Source organism: Semicossyphus pulcher, unplaced genomic scaffold (assembly GCF_022749685.1).
Source record: "Semicossyphus pulcher isolate SPU_LCO1_2020_fin unplaced genomic scaffold, fSemPul1.0.p SCAF_5, whole genome shotgun sequence".
In the NCBI taxonomy this organism is placed as follows: domain Eukaryota; kingdom Metazoa; phylum Chordata; class Actinopteri; order Labriformes; family Labridae; genus Semicossyphus; species Semicossyphus pulcher.
Genome location: NW_027211726.1, coordinates 31,963,750 through 31,984,470, shown reverse-complemented (window position 1 = coordinate 31,984,470; position 20,721 = coordinate 31,963,750). Strand labels below are relative to the sequence as shown.

Here is a 20,721-nt window from a genome sequence, read left to right as displayed (position 1 = left end):
ATCCGATGTTCTGACATGTTCAGTAAACGATTCCACAGTCGTATCATTTCACATTTTCTCTGTATAGATCCAGGAAACCAACACGTCGCCCTGAGCAGCCAAAGTAGGAGCACATTTATGAACGCCTCAAAAACAGCGTTCAGCTCTGTTTAGTATAACGTCTGAAGTTTTACTGTCTTTGAATCCCCATATCCCTGAGGCATCATTCAGTGTGGGGGAAACACATGCATCATAGAGCTGAGAGGAAGTGGAACACCCAACATCTTTACATATCTGCAGCTTGGTAACAACAGACCCCAGTGCTCTGCCAGCCCAACCAGCCAATCATTTAACTCCAGCTTCATGAGTCATAAACTCATCAAGAGAAGATCCCAGATATTTATATTCAGGTGTGTATTCCAATGTAACCGTCCCAAGAGTCGACATTTTCCTCCTGCTTGGAACACCCTTTGTTCCGAAGTGAATTATCTGTGTTTTACTCTGATGAATCAACAACCTCCACCTGTAACAGCAGGTCTTTAACAAATGTTGTCAATCATCTTCTGATTCAGCCAGTAGAGCAACATCGTCTGCAGACAACAAAATACCCACAATTCAATTCTTCAAATGTACACCTACATTAGATTTCTTCTTTTAAGATCCAAATCATTTATACAGATGGAAACAAGCTGAGGGACAAAACATGTCTGTCTGTCTGTCTGTCTGTCTGTCTGTCTGTCTGTCTGTCTGTCTGTACCTCAGTGTCTCCAGTCTGCAGTGTGGATCCTCCAGTCCAGCAGACAGCAGCTTCTCTCCTGGTTCTCCTGGATGATTGTAGCTCAGGTCCAGCTCTCTCAGGTGGGAGGAGCTCAGAGCCAAGGCCAGAGAAGCACAGCCTTCCTGTGTGATCAGACAGCCTGACAGACTACACCCACACACACACACACACACACACACACGCACGCACGCACACGCACACACACACACACACACCATCAGTTACCACTCTTGGCTAGGAGGGGTCACTACTAACTCTGTAACTTGTATCTCTGCCTTCACTCCTGTAATCATGCTCATCCCAGTCAGGATCACTAACCAGCACTCACGCCCTCGTCATAGTCAGCATCACCCTGCTGGGCGAGTGATCCTTTAACCTGCATGCCCCCCGAAGGCCCCGTTCCTCTATTAAAATGTGTCTGATTAATGCAGATCTGTGGGTAACAAGGCTCACATATTAAATGACTTATTTTAAGGGACAGTCTGTCTCTTCTCTTCTACACTGAAACCTGACAAAAAGAATGTGTTCATTTAAATGAACTGGGCCCCATGGACTGTTCAGTTATTGGGACTCCACGTCGCTCAGGCCGCGGTGGAGGTCTCACTGTGGTGTTCTCATTGATCGACCTCCTGGTCCAGCTGCTCACTTTTTACCTGAGTTCACTTTCTGACTTCTCTCATGAAGCTGGACAGAGCACTTTTAGCTGCTGATTTTAACCTGCACATTGATGATGTCACAAACTGTGTAGCCACTGAATTTCTTAATATCACTGAATCTTTGAACTTCAAGCAACATGTTTAAAGCCCCACTCACAGGAGGGGTCACACCTGGGACCTTCATCTCTGGGACTAGATATTAATGATATCTGCTGTGAAGACCAACTGATCAGTGATCATTCATGTATTTCCTTTGATCTCTGTGTAATTGATGACCTTTCCTGTCCTAAAAGAACATTGCATGCCGGCATCATGACAGGAAATACAGCCGACCAGTTCTCAGCACACTCCTGCTGTGACTTTAATATAAATCCTCACAATGTTGAGTTTTTAACGCAGTCTTTTAATGGTCATTGCTCCACGTTACTGGACAAAGAGGCACCTTTAAAGGTTAGGACTCGGGCTACCTGCAACAGTTGTCAGTGGATAACAGAGGCTGTCTGCTGCCTGAGACCACACTGTCACAGGTCTGAACGTCTGTGGAAGTGCATCGCCTACATCTTAAAGATCTCCGGCGTTCTTTTAAAGAAGCAGTACAGGAAGCCTGGACGGCTTATTTTGCTGACCTGATTTCTTCATCAAAAAGAAATCCCAACGTTTCATAACTATTTAAAACATTGTTTCACCAGCGCTCTCCACATTACCATGTTTCACTGTTGATGACTGCAATACCTTCCTTTCCTTCTGTGTTGATAAAGTAATGACTATTAGGTCCAATATGCATCATAACTCTCATCCACTTCATGCTAGCTCCTCTCTTAATCCTACCGTCTTGAGCTCTTTCCATCCAATCAGCTCACAGGATCACAACATTGGGCCCCTTTCCTCTGCTGTTGGCTTTAGCCCACGTCATTTAGGAGTAATAGTTGATAAATCATCATCTTTTGACAGCCATGTTAAGCAGGTAACCAGATCATGTTATGTCCACCTAAGAAATATAAGTAAACTGAGAACTTTAGTTTCAACTGTAGTTTCACCTCGACGACTGCCACACACTCCTCTCGTCACTCAGCAAGTCTGCGCTTAATCGCCTGCAGTCAACACAGAATGCTGCTGCAAGACTCCTCACCAGGTCTCACATTACCCCCATCCTCAGATCTCTTCACTGGCTCCCCGTTGTGTAAAGGATCAAGTTCAAAATTCTCACCCTCACTTACAGAGCCCGACACGGTGAGGAAACTAAGTCACCCTTACCTGTCAACTCGCTTGAAACACTAGAGTGTACAGAGCATGTGTCTACATATCTTCACATTGATTCACAAGCCACTGTCAACCTGACAAACTGGGTAAAGTGTGAATATCGCGTTGGCCTCTTTGTTTGTACTGACACAAGAAAACACACCAGTCTTCAGCAAAATAACTTCTATCATTTTGCACAATGGTAAAGTGTTTTAGTTCTAAATGAACATGAAACTTGTTTCCATGACCATTTCCATGCTTTCCAAGTTAGTGAAAACATCCCCAGGAAGATACTGGTTCTAGAAAGGGAGAAATTAAGACATTTCAAAAGTTTGGATTCTCAAATGTCCTATGGGTGTGATTTTTATTTTGATGTTGTGTCAGAGGGCTGTATTATTTAATCTGTTGGCCTAAAATGCCTAAAATGTTGGCCAAACTGAATGTATTGAATTCATGTTTTACGTTCTTGTACATGTTTTCGTGCTTTAACAGCACGTTTAACATTCTATTTCATGTTAACATAATCCTGCATTACAGAGAAGTTTGCTTTCAGAATCCTAACAGACTGCTGTACATTTACATTTAAGGTTGTTTTAAAAATGATCACACTTGCACTTTCCTCAGAAAAGTTTATGCAGCACAGAGGGATGTGGTATGGTATATTTTTTTTACAGTTTTTCTGAAATATGCAAATTTATTTTTTTACTACATATTTTTTATTTGTGATTTCCATTTGACCACACAATTTCCTAACTGTTAAGCTGCCATTGTAGCTGTTTATTTTAAATGTGTATGCTGTTACATGTTTACACTGTTACTGAAGAAAGCTTTTACTCCAAATGTAACTTGTTACAAAAGTTAATATTCATGAAGCAAGGAGTTGTGAACACACTTTCTGGATGTGTTCAAATAAAGGCATTGAAGTAATTTATGTGTTTTTTGTATTAATTTTCATCTAAAAAACATTTTTTGTGATTTTATATATTAACTCTGTAAGTGTTCAATAAAACAATTTCACTGTTAACACTGTGAAAGAGTTCACCTAAAATGAACTCTCAATGAGAGTGCTTTTTCCTCTTAATGGGAGTAGTGTTTTAACTCCCAGAGGAGTTCAGTTTTAACTCCTAAAAAGAGTTGAAAGATCAACTCCCGGAAAAGAGGAACTTTAACTATGCCCTAGAGTTTATTCGATGGTCTCACATGTACACTCAAATTGAGTTGATTTTAACTCAGAGAGTTTATTCCAAAGGGCCGAATTTGCTGTGCAGGGTTATTCAGACTCACAGGACTGAGAGCTGAGAACTGAGCAAATATACAGAACATGTGAGCTCAGAGGGTTATCATTTTCACACAGCTGCACACTAACCTGAGAGTTTCCAGTCTGCAGTGTGGAGTTTTTAGACCGGCAGACAGAAGAGTCACTCCTGAATCCTGCAGGTTGTTGTTACTCAGGTCCAGCTCTCTCAGAGAAGAGGACTGGGAGCTGAGGACTGAGGACAGAGCCTCACAGCTTCTCTCTGACAGGTTACAGCCACTCAGCCTGAAGAGGAATCAACAGTACATAAAAGGAAACAATTACAAGAGATAGTTGTTTTTTCTCAATAAAGTAAAACTACATTTAACATGGAGAATGATGTGTTCACGTACAGAGCTTTGTTGGAGGCTTTGACCACTGGCAGCAGCCTCAGAAGAGCCTCCTCATTACAGGAAATACAGCCGACCAGTTCTCAGCACACTCCTGCTGTGATTTTAATATAAATCCTCACAATGTTGAGTTTTTAACGCAGTCTTTTAATGGTCATTGCTCCACGTTACTGGACAAAGAGGCACCTTTAAAGGTTAGGACTCGGGCTACCTGCAACAGTTGTCAGTGGATAACAGAGGCTGTCTGCTGCCTGAGACCACACTGTCACAGGTCTGAACGTCTGTGGAAGTGCATCGCCTACATCTTAAAGATCTCCGGCGTTCTTTTAAAGAAGCAGTACAGGAAGCCTGGACGGCTTATTTTGCTGACCTGATTTCTTCATCAAAAAGAAATCCCAACGTTTCATAACTATTTAAAACATTGTTTCACCAGCGCTCTCCACATTACCATGTTTCACTGTTGATGACTGCAATACCTTCCTTTCCTTCTGTGTTGATAAAGTAATGACTATTAGGTCCAATATGCGTCATAACTCTCACCCTTACCTGTCAACTCGCTCAGGTCAAACAATCTGAACTTGCTGCCCTTTTTTTTGTTGCCTTCATTGGACAGGACAGTGGATAGAGTCGGGAATGATGGAAGAGAGACCGGGGAGGACATGCAGCAAAGGGCCGAAGGTCAGAGTCGAACCCAGGGCCTCTGCGTCGAGTAGTGTGCCTCTATACATGGGGCGCGTCTTAATGGCTGAGCTACACCGGCGCCACATACGGTTGTCACCTTGTAAAAGATTATTTTCTGACTTTCATAAACAGGATATGAAGACAAAGCATGGGTAGAGAGGGTCCGTCATGATGGCCTCTGCTGTGGATAACGTTCTGCTGACTTAGTTTCTCTGTGACCTCCAGAGAACATTGGGGCAGTTTGCAGAGTATGAAGCTGTGGGATAGAGGGTCAGCACCTTCAAGTCTGTGGGCAAAGTACTCGGGGAGGAGTGAAGGTAAGAAGGAGCCAGAGATCAACACAGATTGCTTTGTCATCAGCAGTGATGCAGCTACTGTACTGGACTGTTCAGTCTGAAGGAAAGGCTCTTTATAAGTTTATAAATGTTCCAATCATCATCTCTGCTTTATTACAGTCGTCGTTGGGATTCTTCTCTTTGGACCACACATGATGGAGTCCAGATGAACATAACTCAGACTGTCTTAGACCAGCATTTATATATCCAAGTCAAGTTACTGAGCCGTGAACATGAACACAATACTGGTGACAAGATCCTTTGTCAGCTGACCCCTTCAGTGTGATATTAAAGCCACTTTAATTACACACAGCAAATTCTTAGAGTTGCAAAATAAGGAGTTAGACAAAAAATAGTGAAGGAGTTAGATTTTTGGAGTTTATTCTCTCATGTAGACCCCAGCTTGTGTTGAGGGAAACTCTGCGGTGGTGTGAAATATCGAAGTTAATTCACAGGGTGTTGTGGGTAGTGAATAAACACTTCTCCTGAGTTCATTCCTAACGGCTCTCTTACCGCATCAAGCAGTGATCACTTTGACTTCCTCGAGAGACAGGTAAAAGTGCAATTTTACGTCTCAAACTAAATGTTAACGTGTGACGGATTTTCTGTTAGTGTAATATAACGTTATTGCTTATATTTGCTACGACGAACTTGCTAGTTAGCTGCTGACAGTAACTTAATTTCACCGCGCCTGTTAAACGCGCAGAATACACTGTGAACCTGAAGTTAGCCACGTCTTCCTGCATGTAATTAACGTTTTAACGTTCTTCTCGTTACTTCTGTTTTTGATCAATTGTAAGATAGTTAGCGTTACGTTACAGCATTTCTAGTTCTATCGAAATATTCACGAACATGTGTTGTTTCCGTTAGATTTACGTGTGCGGAACCAGCGGCCTCTTTGAGGAGGGTATCCGACACGGACACGGGACATGCTTTGAGGGAATGCTGAGAAGGGAACGTTTACACATTTGCCTCCTATTTATGTTGAATCAACAGCCCAGACAGCAGCGCGAGCCTGTCTCCACTGTTAGAGATTGTATTATCTTAATTAAGAGCAGGGAGACACAGCCGGATCAGTTGTTAAACCTAAAGTTGCGCTAGCTAACAAGCTAACAGTAGAGTGCAATGATGTAAGGTAAGGTAGGCTAACACCTCTGGGGAGCCCAGGTGAGCCCAGCATCTTTAACTTGCTGAATGTTTGTAAGAGCACCTAAAACCTGTGATAAAATACCCTTGTATATCTTCTACAAATGTCACTGTATAAACTACTTAGACAAAGTAGCGCTGTTAAAACCATACATATCAGAACAATGCCTGGTTTGCTTTACTCGAACATGTTAATGGATTAACTTTGTGTTGAACATACAATCACATCAGCCCCAACAGAGACTCATGTTACAGTAACAATCTTTACTTGTTACTTATTTCAGGGTTTTTTTGCCATTTTTTTGGAGAAATCTGGCACGAGAATTTTCTTTGGGAATAATAAAGTTCTATCTTGTGTTCAAGATGTTGATAAAGGTGAAACATGGAGGGACAAAGAAATATGTCAAACTGGAAGACGTCAGCTTCATGGAATTTATCACTGCAGCTAAGTTTTTTTTGGTTTGTCTGAAGGCATTTAAGGGAAAGTAATAATAACTTTGTTGATGGCATCATGACTGTTGTGCTTCAGTGCAGCAGAAGTTTCTCCTACCAGAAAATAAGCCACTGAAAGTCACGGATGAGCAGGGCATAGAGGTGGATGAGGATGTCTTTCCAGAGCTTGCAACAATCAAAGAAGTGTGCTTTGTCATCTACACTGATGATGGTAAAGTGATTTCAAATTTCAGTTTCATTTTCAGTTTGAAGATAAAGTAAATATATATATTAGTATATATATATTTGAACAAACATTGATTAGATACCAAAACAACATTCTATGTACCATGTATATTTCAGACCTCCCACGAGCAGAATCATCCAAGCATATGGCTGAAAGTACAGACTCGACAGAATACGTGACACTTGTGGTAGGAACTATTTTGGTATTTGTTTATAGGACTTACAAAATAGTCATCTGGAAGTTGGGCAAGTTGGGATTTTGGGTTAAGCTAGCACACAAAATCTTTTATTTTAGCTAATTGTTCAAATGGTGTCTATTTCTCAGTCACAGTATAATGAACTTTAGGAGGCCACAGACTGAAGGACAATTTGTTTCCACTTCCACAATTTAAATTGGTTTTCTATTTAAGTGATCACAACTTACTCCATGAGATTGTCATGGCATCCTGTACATATTTATCATAGACTTCCTGATGCTTTGTCAAAGACAATTTCCGACTGTTGTCTGTATTCATCTCAGATGGTGGTGACCAGGCCCCGATTATATGGTAAATGGTAGCATTGTGGTTCTTAATTTTTGATTGTTTGTGCCCTGTATCCTCAGATATTTCAATCCTGCAGCAAGATGGTGAAGGGCCTTCATCTCCAAGTCTAACAGATACATTGTCCATCTCAAGCTTAAGCAGTCCAGCTAGTGACACATGTGATGCTGGATGTCCAATTATTCAACCTGTCATGGACAGCACCCATGCAAGAAATGTATTTTAATTATTTACTTTTACACTTTTTGTTTGCCTGACTCTTAAAACAAGATTAAGAAAATTGGGGTTACGGAAATGAAAAATGATCTTAATTTATCATTTGTATAATAAATATATGGAGATAGTTATTTTGTTTAAAAATCACATCTTATCTTTGCTGTCTTGTTATCTTCTGTCTTCAGATAGTGGAGCAGATTCTCACTACTAAGCCAGCAGGGAGGACAGTCGTCAATGAGTATGAGGATAGTTTGAAAGATTCTACTCGGCGATTAATGGTGAACATCATAGTAGCTCACATGCGTGAAAAGGAAGGGTAAGTGGCTTTTTGTTTATAACATGAAATTTACTTTTGTGAGGAGGAAAGAATCATATGACAATGAATTATGTTGCATTTGAGAGCTGTAACTAAAGCCACAAAGGAGTTCCATGCCCTTGGGATTGTGGCTCTCTTCCCATCTTTGAAGGATCCATACTCAAAAAAGTACGGTGGCCCACAAGGGCAAACGTGCTGCAACAGCCCAAACGATTTCGATTAGAAGAAACGAGCTGCAAATTCAGAAACGATGTAAATTCAAAAACACAAGCAAAAGTCCAAAACATATTCAACGACAGAAACGCGCTGCAAATAAAAAAAACTGCTCCAAAAGCCAAAACAAATACATTAACATCAAACGCGCTGCAAATACAGAAACGATGCAAAGTCAAAAACACACAAACCCAGAAAACACATGCAAAAGAAAAACGCTGCAAATACAGCCCTCACAACGGAAGTGCTCCAGGCCTGTAGGGGGCGCTCGGTTATTAACGGGAGAGAGGGGGAGACGAGACGGTGAATTTATTACTTCTCAGACTTTCTAATGTTAGACGCTGCTGGAGCGGAGCGTCTCTGTTGGTCATGTACTACTGACAACTTTAAAACATGAGCAAAGAATTCACAACTTTTGTTGAGACACGGCTCCTGATCAACTGATAGCTTTGCTAAAGTAACCGCTGCTAATTGTAGCTTCTGTTAGCCGTGCAGCTAGCGGTAAACTCAACTAGCAAAAGGTAGTTCGGGTGTTTGGGGTTATCCCGCCGCTAGCTGCCCGGTTTTGGACTTTTGCATGTGTTTTTGAATTTACATCGTTTCTGAATTTGCAGCTCGTTTCTTCTAATCGAAATCGTTTGGGCTGTTGCAGCACGTTTGCCCTTGCCGGCCACCGTAAAAAAGGGATATGCGAGTGCATTTTAGTTTTTGTGTAAAATATTGATGGTGGTCACAGATTTGTTTGTTGAGTGAGATTAAAAACTTGATAGTGTCTGCACGTTAACCAGAGGAATCCTTTTTTTTTTTTTTAAAGGAACATTTTTATGACATACAGAGCAATACTGGCTTTCTTGAGTGGAGGGTCAAGACTGTCCAACGTCAATCCAAAACCACATCAACATCCACTAACAGAGTGCTGCTGAAAGGAGGCCCCACATCGCCAAGATCATTTGGTTCCATAGATGACAAGCGATCGGGAGATGATCGTATGGAGGCAGTGTCCCTTCTTCACCACACTACAGACCGGGATTTAGTCTTCCAGAAGATGAGAGAAACATTCCACTATCGTCAAGAGATGCTCCATGACCCACAGCAGTCAGTGGACATACTTCAACTGTTTCCTCGTTTCTTAGACACAAAGGGACTGGTAGGCAACTAATACGAATTTAAAAAATGTTTGTCAAAATACATACATGTAGACAAGGTGATGGTAATACTAGTTCTGCTCCTTTTTATATGAGATTTTGCAGGACTTCTCGATGATGTTTGGAGCAGAGACTTCCTCCAGGTTCCTGGAAAAATGGGCCCCCTGTTTTAAAGACAAGGTCATCCACGAAGCCAGGGCCCTCAGAGAGACACCTCTCCTGAACAAACAGCTCAAATCTGCCATGAATGAAGAATCTGACACTGCAGATGATCCAGGTAGTATTACAATAGACATAATTCATTTGTATTGCAATAAGTTGCCAAAAACAGACATGTTTGCTCCAAAATCTTTTTAGATATTCTGGATGAACTACTCCAGACTTGATCAAACCGGAGCCTGTCCTTTTAAGATAAAAATCTTGGGTTGACCGATGCACATCAAAAGTTTGTAGTAACTTGTCCAGTCTGAGCAGTGAGGTGTTAAGCTAGTTTCACACAAGCACGCCTGAGCAGCATGGTCATAAGACGTTAGATGAATAGGGGACAACAAAGGTGACCTCAACATTGACAAGGTGTGAAACACATGAAGTAATGGTTTTCTTCACTGATTGCAGAGTGGCACAGCGACATGGCCTCTCTTCTTGTCTTGCTGCATCTTCTCACTCCGCAACCAGCTGGAAGGAAACGGGCCGAGAAGATCAGTGTCGGAGAGGCAACAGATCACCTGCTGAAATTTCACAAGGTTTGTCAACAAATCCAATTCCAAATATTGTGGTATCGTGTGTTTTAAAGAAATGTGTTATATGGAAGTGCTTTTCACTGTGTTTCAGTCCTGCCAGAGCCTGGAGGATCACCTCATCACCACAGAAGGAAACCCCCAGCCATATCTTCTGGCCACAGGGACTTCAAAAGCTCAGGTTTTCAGCTTCTACATAGTCGTGGATAGAAAGCTTCTTCCATGTCAGTCAGGTACATCCTTGGGCGCATTTGATGAGCTGTTCAAGTCCCACTTTGTTTTCAGTGTGAAATATGATGATGCTCTGTCCAGCCTGTACACATTTTTGCAGACTACTCTGTACAGCATAGATATTGGCACAATGGAAGAAACTCCAAAAGTCAAGGAGTGGAGAGCAAAGTTGTTGAACAAGCCGTAAAAAGTTCAAGCAGCAAAAATGTTGAGATGTTTCCTCTGTGCGTCATCCTTTGGTACAGCCTTACTTTTATTCAGGCACCTCAAACTAATGCATGGAATCTATCCTGGGAAAAATCTGAGGCTAAAATGTGGTCCAATAGGATGTTGCTTGCAATTCTCTAGTTATTCTGGGTTTAGAAGACATCTCATAAAGATACATGCGCATATTGTCAACACATGTGCAACAGAGGAGACCCATTCCAACCATGCCATTCAAGAGCACAATAATCCTCTGTGCCTAAATGATGAAACACCTTCCACTTCATCTCAGCACCAAAATATTGAAGCAGGCCCTTCAGTGTCAACGGGCAGCAAAGATATGTGTGCATCAATTATTGCCAAGCTTTTAGGAAGCGGTGTACCAAATACTGTAGTGCTTTCTACCATCGAGAATTTAGAGGAATTTGTGGGAGACTTACAGTCTAATATTCAGGACCATGTACTAAACTTACTACCTGCTGGCAGTCCTGCAAGATCAGCCATAGAAGAGTTATTTAAAGGTATTGACAACCCTTTTAGCCACTTGAATTCTAACAGTAAATGGAAGAAATATTTCACAGAAAAATGGGATATTGTACCAGTTGAAAAGCGTCTAGATATAAGGTTTGATACCAGACGAAATAGCAAAAGTGGAACCTATGAGCAAGTTCCAATCATTGACAAATTCATATATATTCCCATACTCAAAACACTCCAGTTCATCTTCAAGAATGAAACTATTTCTGAGATGATGCAAACATCTACTCAGAGTGACAAATACGAGAACTTCTGTGATGGAAGCTACTTCAAAAGTCATCCCTTGTTTTCAAGTGACAAGTTTGCCCTCCAAATCCAGTTGTACTATGACGATGTTGAGTGTGCAAACCCACTAGGGTCAAAAAAAGGTATTCATAAAGTTGGCTGTCTTTACTTCATCCTCAGGAATCTTCCACCCAAGGTGAATTCTGCCTTAATGAATATTCATCTAGTATCATTGTTTCATGCACAAGATGCTAAGAAATACGGCATTGATGAAATTCTGAAACCCTTAGTAAGAGACTTGAAAATATTAGAGACAACTGGGGTTGCTCTTCCATTTGCTGAATTTCCTGTACGTGGCACTCTTGCACAAATTACTGGTGATAATTTGGGTATGCACAGCATTCTTGGATTCTTGGAGTCATTTAGTGCAAATGACTTCTGTAGACTTTGCCTAATTGATAAATCTTCAGCTCAGTCAGTTTTCTCAGAAGATGACCCACGTTTGACCATAAGATCACCAGTTCTCAATGATCAACATTATTCTTCTTTGGTAGATGATCCAACTTCTTCATTTGGCATCAACAGAAAGAGCATACTGAACACTTTGCAGTATTTCCATAATGCAGAAAATGATGCAGTTGACATCATGCATGACATTTTGGAAGGGGTTGGTCAATATGAGGTCAAACTTCTATTTGAATATTTGATTGAACATTTCATCTCCAAAGAAAGCCTCTTGAATAGGATTTATGCTTTTAATTATGGCTATGTGGAAAAGAAAAACAAGCCAACAAATGTAAAGCTTGACTGTGTCGGACATGGAATAGGGTTAAACGCATCACAAACACTGTGTTTGATCACCTTTGATATTTGGTGACCTGGTATCAGAGGATGATTTGCACTGGCGCTTGATGCTCTTGTTGCTGAACATAATAAACATTGTGTTCTCATACTCAATCACTGAAGGGATGACCGTGTATTTAAAGCACCTTATCATTGAACATCACCAGCTCTTCAAAGAACTGTACCCATCAAAGAACTTGATCCCAAAACATCATTTCATGGTCCACTATCCGAGGTGCATTCGAAGAATTGGACCCCTCATTCATATCTGGACTATGACTAAGGCTATGGCTATGGCTGGACTATGGCTAAACACCATTTTTTTAAGGATGGTGTGAAAAACTTTTTAACAGTATCACTTGCAAGGAAACACCAGTTTGCAGTAGCCTATCATTGGGAATGCCTGACTTCAAAAGCAATTGAGTCTGGTCCAGTCAAAATGTGTTTACTTGAAACACTAGAGTGTACAGAGCATGTGTCTACATATCTTCACATTGATTCACAAGCCACTGTCAACCTGACAAACTGGGTAAAGTGTGAATATCGCGTTGGCCTTTTTGTTTGTACTGACACAAGAAAACACACCAGTCTTCAGCAAAATAACTTCTATCATTTTGCACAATGGTAAAGTGTTTTAGTTCTAAATGAACATGAAACTTGTTTCCATGACCATTTCCATGCTTTCCAAGTTAGTGAAAACATCCCCAGGAAGATACTGGTTCTAGAAAGGGAGAAATTAAGACATTTCAAAAGTTTGGATTCTCAAATGTCCTATGGGTGTGATTTTTATTTTTATGTTGTGTCAGAGGGCTGTATTATTTAATCTGTTGGCCTAAAATGCCTAAAATGTTGGCCAAACTGAATGTATTGAATTCATGTTTTACGTTCTTGTACATGTTTTCGTGCTTTAACAGCACGTTTAACATTCTATTTCATGTTAACATAATCCTGCATTACAGAGAAGTTTGCTTTCAGAATCCTAACAGACTGCTGTACATTTACATTTAAGGTTGTTTTAAAAATGATCACACTTGCACTTTCCTCAGAAAAGTTTATGCAGCACAGAGGGATGTGGTATGGTGTATTTTTTTACAGTTTTGCTGAAATATGCAAATTTATTTTTTTACTACATATTTTTTATTTGTGATTTCCATTTGACCACACAATTTCCTAACTGTTAAGCTGCCATTGTAGCTGTTTATTTTAAATGTGTATGCTGTTACATGTTTACACTGTTACTGAAGAAAGCTTTTACTCGAAATGTAACTTGTTACAAAAGTTAATATTCATGAAGCAAGGAGTTGTGAACACACTTTCTGGATGTGTTCAAATAAAGGCATTGAAGTAATTTATGTGTTTTTTGTATTAATTTCCATCTAAAAAACATTTTTTGTGATTTTATATATTAACTCTGTAAGTGTTCAATAAAACAATTTCACTGTTAACACTGTGAAAGAGTTCACCTAAAATGAACTCTCAATGAGAGTGCTTTTTCCTCTTAATGGGAGTAGTGTTTTAACTCCCAGAGGAGTTCAGTTTTAACTCCTAAAAAGAGTTGAAAGATCAACTCCCGGAAAAGAGGAACTTTAACTATGCCCTAGAGTTCATTCGATGGTCTCACATGTACACTCAAATTGAGTTGATTTTAACTCAGAGAGTTTATTCCAAAGGGCCGAATTTGCTGTGCAGGGTTATTCAGACTCACAGGACTGAGAGCTGAGAACTGAGCAAATATACGGAACATGTGAGCTCAGAGGGTTATCATTTTCACACAGCTGCACACTAACCTGAGAGTTTCCAGTCTGCAGTGTGGAGTTTTTAGACCGGCAGATAGAAGAGTCACTCCTGGATCCTGCAGGTTGTTGTTACTCAGGTCCAGCTCTCTCAGAGAAGAGGACTGGGAGCTGAGGACTGAGGACAGAGCCTCACAGCTTCTCTCTGACAGGTTACAGCAGCTCAGCCTGAAAAGGATCTTCACTCAGTTAATTACAAATCAAATATAGAAAGTCAATGAAATCTTTTTGGATAAACTTGTTAAATCTGTTTAATCCTGACCTGAGAGTTTCCAGTGTACGGTTTGGACTCTCCAGCCCGTCAGAAAGCAGCTTAACTCCTGAATCCTGCAGGTTGTTGTTACTCAGGTCCAGCTCTCTCAGAGAAGAGGACTGGGAGCTGAGGACTGAGGACAGAGCCTCACAGCTTCTCTCTGACAGTTTACAGCCACTCAGCCTGAAGAGGAATCAACAGTACATAAAAGGAAACAATTACAAGAGATAGTTGTTTTTTCTCAATAAAGTAAAACTACATTTAACATGGACAGTGATGTGTTCACGTACAGAGCTTTGTTCGAGGCTTTGACCACTGGCAGCAGCCTCAGAAGAGCCTCCTCATTACAGGAAATACAGCCGACCAGTTCTCAGCACACTCCTGCTGTGATTTTAATATAAATCCTCACAACGTTGAGTTTTTAACGCAGTCTTTTAATGGTCATTGCTCCACGTTACTGGACAAAGAGGCACCTTTCCTCACTTAGGGGGAGGAGGTAACAGGGACAGACTCTCTCACAAGCGGTAGCCACTAATTCAGCTCACAAAGTTAATAGTAGTTAACTTCTTTTATTCAATAGTAATATTATTTATTTCTCAAAGGGTCATATGTGCAATAAAAATCTGTCAATGTGCAATAATCTCTCACCACAGTGCAATAACCTAATACCACAGTGCAATAACCTAATTTAGTTTAATTGAACTATTACCCACTGTTTACTTGTACATTTTCTAAGAGTGTATATTTTATATATTTTGTTATCTAATTTTGTACTTTTTATATATATATATATATATATATATATCGATAGATATATATATTTTGATCTTTATTTTATTTTTTATTTTTTATTTTTTTTACCCTCTGTGTGCTGATTCTTTCCTATTGTATTGTACTGTATAAGCTGCTGGAGACTGAATTTCCCAGAGGGAGTCATCCCAAAGGGATCAATAAAGTTGAGTCTAAGTCTAAGTCTAAGTCTCTCTTTAAAGGTTAGGACTCGGGCTACCTGCAACAGTTGTCAGTGGATAACAGAGGCTGTCTGCTGCCTGAGACCACACTGTCACAGGTCTGAACGTCTGTGGAAGTGCATCGCCTACATCTTAAAGATCTCCGGCGTTCTTTTAAAGAAGCAGTACAGGAAGCCTGGACGGCTTATTTTGCTGACCTGATTTCTTCATCAAAAAGAAATCCCAACGTTTCATAACTATTTAAAACATTGTTTCACCAGCGCTCTCCACATTACCATGTTTCACTGTTGATGACTGCAATACCTTCCTTTCCTTCTGTGTTGATAAAGTAATGACTATTAGGTCCAATATGCATCATAACTCTCATCCACTTCATGCTAGCTCCTCTCTTATTCCTACCGTCTTGAGCTCTTTCCATCCAATCAGCTCACAGGATCACAACATTGGGCCCCTTTCCTCTGCTGTTGGCTTTAGCCCACGTCATTTAGGAGTAATAGTTGATAAATCATCATCTTTTGACAGCCATGTTAAGCAGGTAACCAGATCATGTTATGTCCACCTAAGAAATATAAGTAAACTGAGAACTTTAGTTTCAACTGTAGTTTCACCTCGACGACTGCCACACACTCCTCTCGTCACTCAGCAAGTCTGCGCTTAATCGCCTGCAGTCAACACAGAATGCTGCTGCAAGACTCCTCACCAGGTCTCACATTACCCCCATCCTCAGATGTCTTCACTGACTCCCCGTTGTGTAAAGGATCAAGTTCAAAATTCTCACCCTCACTCACAGAGCCCGATACGGTGAGGAAACTAAGTCACCCTTACCTGTCAACTCACTCAGGTCAAACAATCTGAACTTGCTGCCCATTTTTTCCCCCGCCTTTATTGGAGAACACATTGGATAGAGTTGGGAATGATGGAAGAGAGACCGGGGAGGACATGCAGCAAAGGGCCAAAGGTCAGAGTCGAACCCAGGGCCTCTGCGTCGAGTAGTGTGCCTCTATACATGGGGCGCGTCTTAATGGCTGAGCTACACCGGCGCCACATACGGTTGTCACCTTGTGAAAGATTATTTTCTGACTTTCATTAACAGGATATGAAGACAAAGCATGGGTAGAGAGGGTCCGTCATGATGGCCTCTGCTGTGGATAACGTTCTGCTGACTTAGTTTCTCTGTGACCTCCAGAGAACATTGGGGCAGTTTGCAGAGTATGAAGCTGTGGGATAGAGGGTCAGCACCTTCAAGTCTGTGGGCAAAGTACTCGGGGAGGAGTGAAGGTAAGAAGGAGCCAGAGATCAACACAGATTGCTTTGTCATCAGCAGTGATGCAGCTACTGTACTGGACTGTTCAGTCTGAAGGAAAGGCTCTTTAGAAGTTTATAAATGTTCCAATCATCATCTCTGCTTTATTACAGTCGTCGTTGGGATTCTTCTCTTTGGACCACACATGATGGAGTCCAGATGAACATAACTCAGACTGTCTTAGACCAGCATTTATATATCCAAGTCAAGTTACTGAGCCGTGAACATGAACACAATACTGGTGACAAGATCCTTTGTCAGCTGACCCCTTCAGTGTGATATTAAAGCCATTTTAATTACACACAGCAAATTCTTAGAGTTTCAAAATAAGGAGTTAGACAAAAAATAGTGAAGGAGTTAGATTTTTGGAGTTTATTCTCTCATGTAGACCCCAGCTTGTGTTGAGGGAAACTCTTCGGTGGTGTGAAATATCGAAGTTAATTCACAGGGTGTTGTGGGTAGTGAATAAACACTTCTCCTGAGTTCATTCCTAACGGCTCTCTTACCGCGTCAAGCAGTGATCACTTCCTCGAGAGACAGGTAAAAGTGCAATTTTACGTCTCAAACTAAATGTTAACGTGTGACGGATTTTCTGTTAGTGTAATATAACGTTATTGCTTATATTTGCTACGACGAACTTGCTAGTGCCTGTCTCCACTGTTAGAGATTGTATTATCTTAATTAAGAGCAGGGAGACACAGCCGGATCAGTTGTTAAACCTAAAGTTGCGCTAGCTAACAAGCTAACAGTAGAGTGCAATGATGTAAGGTACGGTAGGCTAACACCTCTGGGGAGCCCAGGTGAGCCCAGCATCTTTAACTTGCTGAATGTTTGTAAGAGCACCTAAAACCTGTGATAAAATACCCTTGTATATCTTCTACAAATGTCACTGTATAAACTACTTAGACAAAGTAGCGCTGTTAAAACCATACATATCAGAACAATGCCTGGTTTGCTTTACTCGAACATGTTAATGGATTAACTTTGTGTTGAACATACAATCACATCAGCCCCAACAGAGACTCATGTTACAGTAACAATCTTTACTTGTTACTTATTTCAGGTTTTTTTGCCATTTTTTTGGAGAAATCTGGCACGAGAATTTTCTTTGGGAATAATAAAGTTCTATCTTGTGTTCAAGATGTTGATAAAGGTGAAACATGGAGGGACAAAGAAATATGTCAAACTGGAAGACGTCAGCTTCATGGAATTTATCACTGCAGCTAAGTTTTTTTTTGTTTGTCTGAAGGCATTTAAGGGAAAGTAATAATAACTTTGTTGATGGCATCATGACTGTTGTGCTTCAGTGCAGCAGAAGTTTCTCCTACCAGAAAATAAGCCACTGAAAGTCACGGATGAGCAGGGCATAGAGGTGGATGAGGATGTCTTTCCAGAGCTTGCAACAATCAAAGAAGTGTGCTTTGTCATCTACACTGATGATGGTAAAGTGATTTCAAATTTCAGTTTCATTTTCAGTTTGAAGATAAAGTAAATATATATATTAGTATATATATATTTGAACAAACATTGATTAGATACCAAAACAACATTCTATGTACCATGTATATTTCAGACCTCCCACGAGCAGAATCATCCAAGCATATGGCTGAAAGTACAGACTCGACAGAATACGTGACACTTGTGGTAGGAACTATTTTGGTATTTGTTTATAGGACTTACAAAATAGTCATCTGGAAGTTGGGGCAAGTTGGGATTTTGGGTTAAGCTAGCACACAAAATCTTTTCTTTTAGCTAATTGTTCAAATGGTGTCTATTTCTCAGTCGCAGTATAATGAACTTTAGGAGGCCACAGACTGAAGGACAATTTGTTTCCACTTCCACAATTTAAATTGGTTTTCTATTTAAGTGATCACAACTTACTCCATGAGATTGTCATGGCATCCTGTACATATTTATCATAGACTTCCTGATGCTTTGTCAAAGACAATTTCCGACTGTTGTCTGTATTCATCTCAGATGGTGGTGACCAGGCCCCGATTATATGGTAAATGGTAGCATTGTGGTTCTTAATTTTTGATTGTTTGTGCCCTGTATCCTCAGATATTTCAATCCTGCAGCAAGATGGTGAAGGGCCTTCATCTCCAAGTCTAACAGATACATTGTCCATCTCAAGCTTAAGCAGTCCAGCTAGTGACACATGTGATGCTGGATGTCCAATTATTCAACCTGTCATGGACAGCACCCATGCAAATCACATCTTATCTTTGCTGTCTTGTTATCTTCTGTCTTCAGATAGTGGAGCAGATTCTCACTACTAAGCCAGCAGGGAGGACAGTCGTCAATGAGTATGAGGATAGTTTGAAAGATTCTACTCGGCGATTAATGGTGAACATCATAGTAGCTCACATGTGTGAAAAGGAAGGGTAAGTGGCTTTTTGTTTATAACATGAAATTTACTTTTGTGAGGAGGAAAGAATCATATGACAATGAATTATGTTGCATTTGCAGGAGAGCTGTAACTAAAGCCACAAAGGAGTTCCATGCCCTTGGGATTGTGGCTCTCTTCCCATCTTTAAAGGATCCATGCTCAAAAAAGTACGGTGGCCCACAAGGGCAAACGTGCTGCAACAGCCCAAACGATTTCGATCAGAAGAAACGAGCTGCAAATACAGAAACGATGTAAATTCAAAAACACAAGCAAAAGTCCAAAACATATTCAACGACAGAAACGCGCTGCAAATAAAAAAAACTGCTCCAAAAGCCAAAACAAATACATTAACATCAAACGCGCTGCAAATACAGAAACGATGCAAAGTCAAAAACACACAAACCCAGAAAACACATGCAAAAGAAAAACGCTGCAAATACAGCCCTCACAACGGAAGTGCTCCAGGCCTGTAGGGGGCGCTCGGTTATTAACGGGAGAGAGGGGGAGACGAGACAGTGAATTTATTACTTCTCAGACTTTCTAATGTTAGACGCTGCTGGAGCGGAGCGTCTCTGTTGGTCATGTACTACTGACAACTTTTGAGATTTTGCAGGACTTCTCGATGATGTTTGGAGCAGAGACTTCCTCCAGGTTCCTGGAAAAATGGGCCCCCTGTTTTAAAGACAAGGTCATCCACGAAGCCAGGGCCCTCAGAGAGACACCTCTCCTGAAAAAACAGCTCAAATCTGCCATGAATGAAGAATCTGACACTGCAGATGATCCAGGTAGTATTACAATAGACATAATTAATTTGTATTGCAATAAGTTGCCAAAAACAGACATGTTTGCTCCAAAATCTTTTTAGATATTCTGGATGAACTACTCCAGACTTGATCAAACCGGAGCCTGTCCTTTTAAGATAAAAATCTTGGGTTGACCGATGCACATCAAAAGTTTGTAGTAACTTGTCCAGTCTGAGCAGTGAGGTGTTAAGCTAGTTTCACACAAGCACGCCTGAGCAGCATGGTCATAAGACGTTAGATGAATAGGGGACAACAAAGGTGACCTCAACATTGACAAGGTGTGAAACACATGAAGTAATGGTTTTCTTCACTGATTGCAGAGTGGCACAGCGACATGGCCTCTCTTCTTGTCTTGCTGCATCTTCTCACTCCGCAACCAGCTGGAAGGAAACGGGCCAAGAAGATCAGTGTCGGAGAGGCAACAGATCACCTGCTGAAATTTCACAAGGTTTGTCAACAAATCCAATTCCAAATATTGTGGTATCGTGTGTTTTAAAGAAATGTGTTATATGGAAGTGCTTTTCACTGTGTTTCAGTCCTGCCAGAGCCTGGAGGATCACCTCATCACCACAGAAGGAAACCCCCAGCCATATCTTCTGGCCACAGGGACTTCAAAAGCTCAGGTTTTCAGCTTCTACATAGTCGTGGATAGAAAGCTTCTTCCATGTCAGTCAGGTACATCCTTGGGCGCATTTGATGAGCTGTTCAAGTCCCACTTTGTTTTCAGTGGGAAATATGATGATGCTCTGTCCAGCCTGTACACATTTTTTCAGACTACTCTGTACAGCATAGATATTGGCACAATGGAAGAAACTCCAAAAGTCAAGGAGTTGAGAGCAAAGTTGTTGAACAAGCCGTAAAAAG

General features: G+C 40.9%; 1 protein-coding gene across 1 annotated transcript in view; it reads right to left on the bottom strand.

Annotated features, from left to right (window-relative positions):
• Positions 1-20,721, bottom strand: part of LOC138609460 (NLR family CARD domain-containing protein 3-like) — a 42,048-nt gene that overhangs the window by 2,025 nt on the left and 19,302 nt on the right. Inside the window, exon 6 of the mRNA XM_069682095.1 lies at positions 4,027-4,192. Coding sequence (XP_069538196.1) covers positions 4,027-4,192 — 166 coding nt within the window. The remainder of the gene's footprint in view (positions 1-4,026; positions 4,193-20,721) is intronic.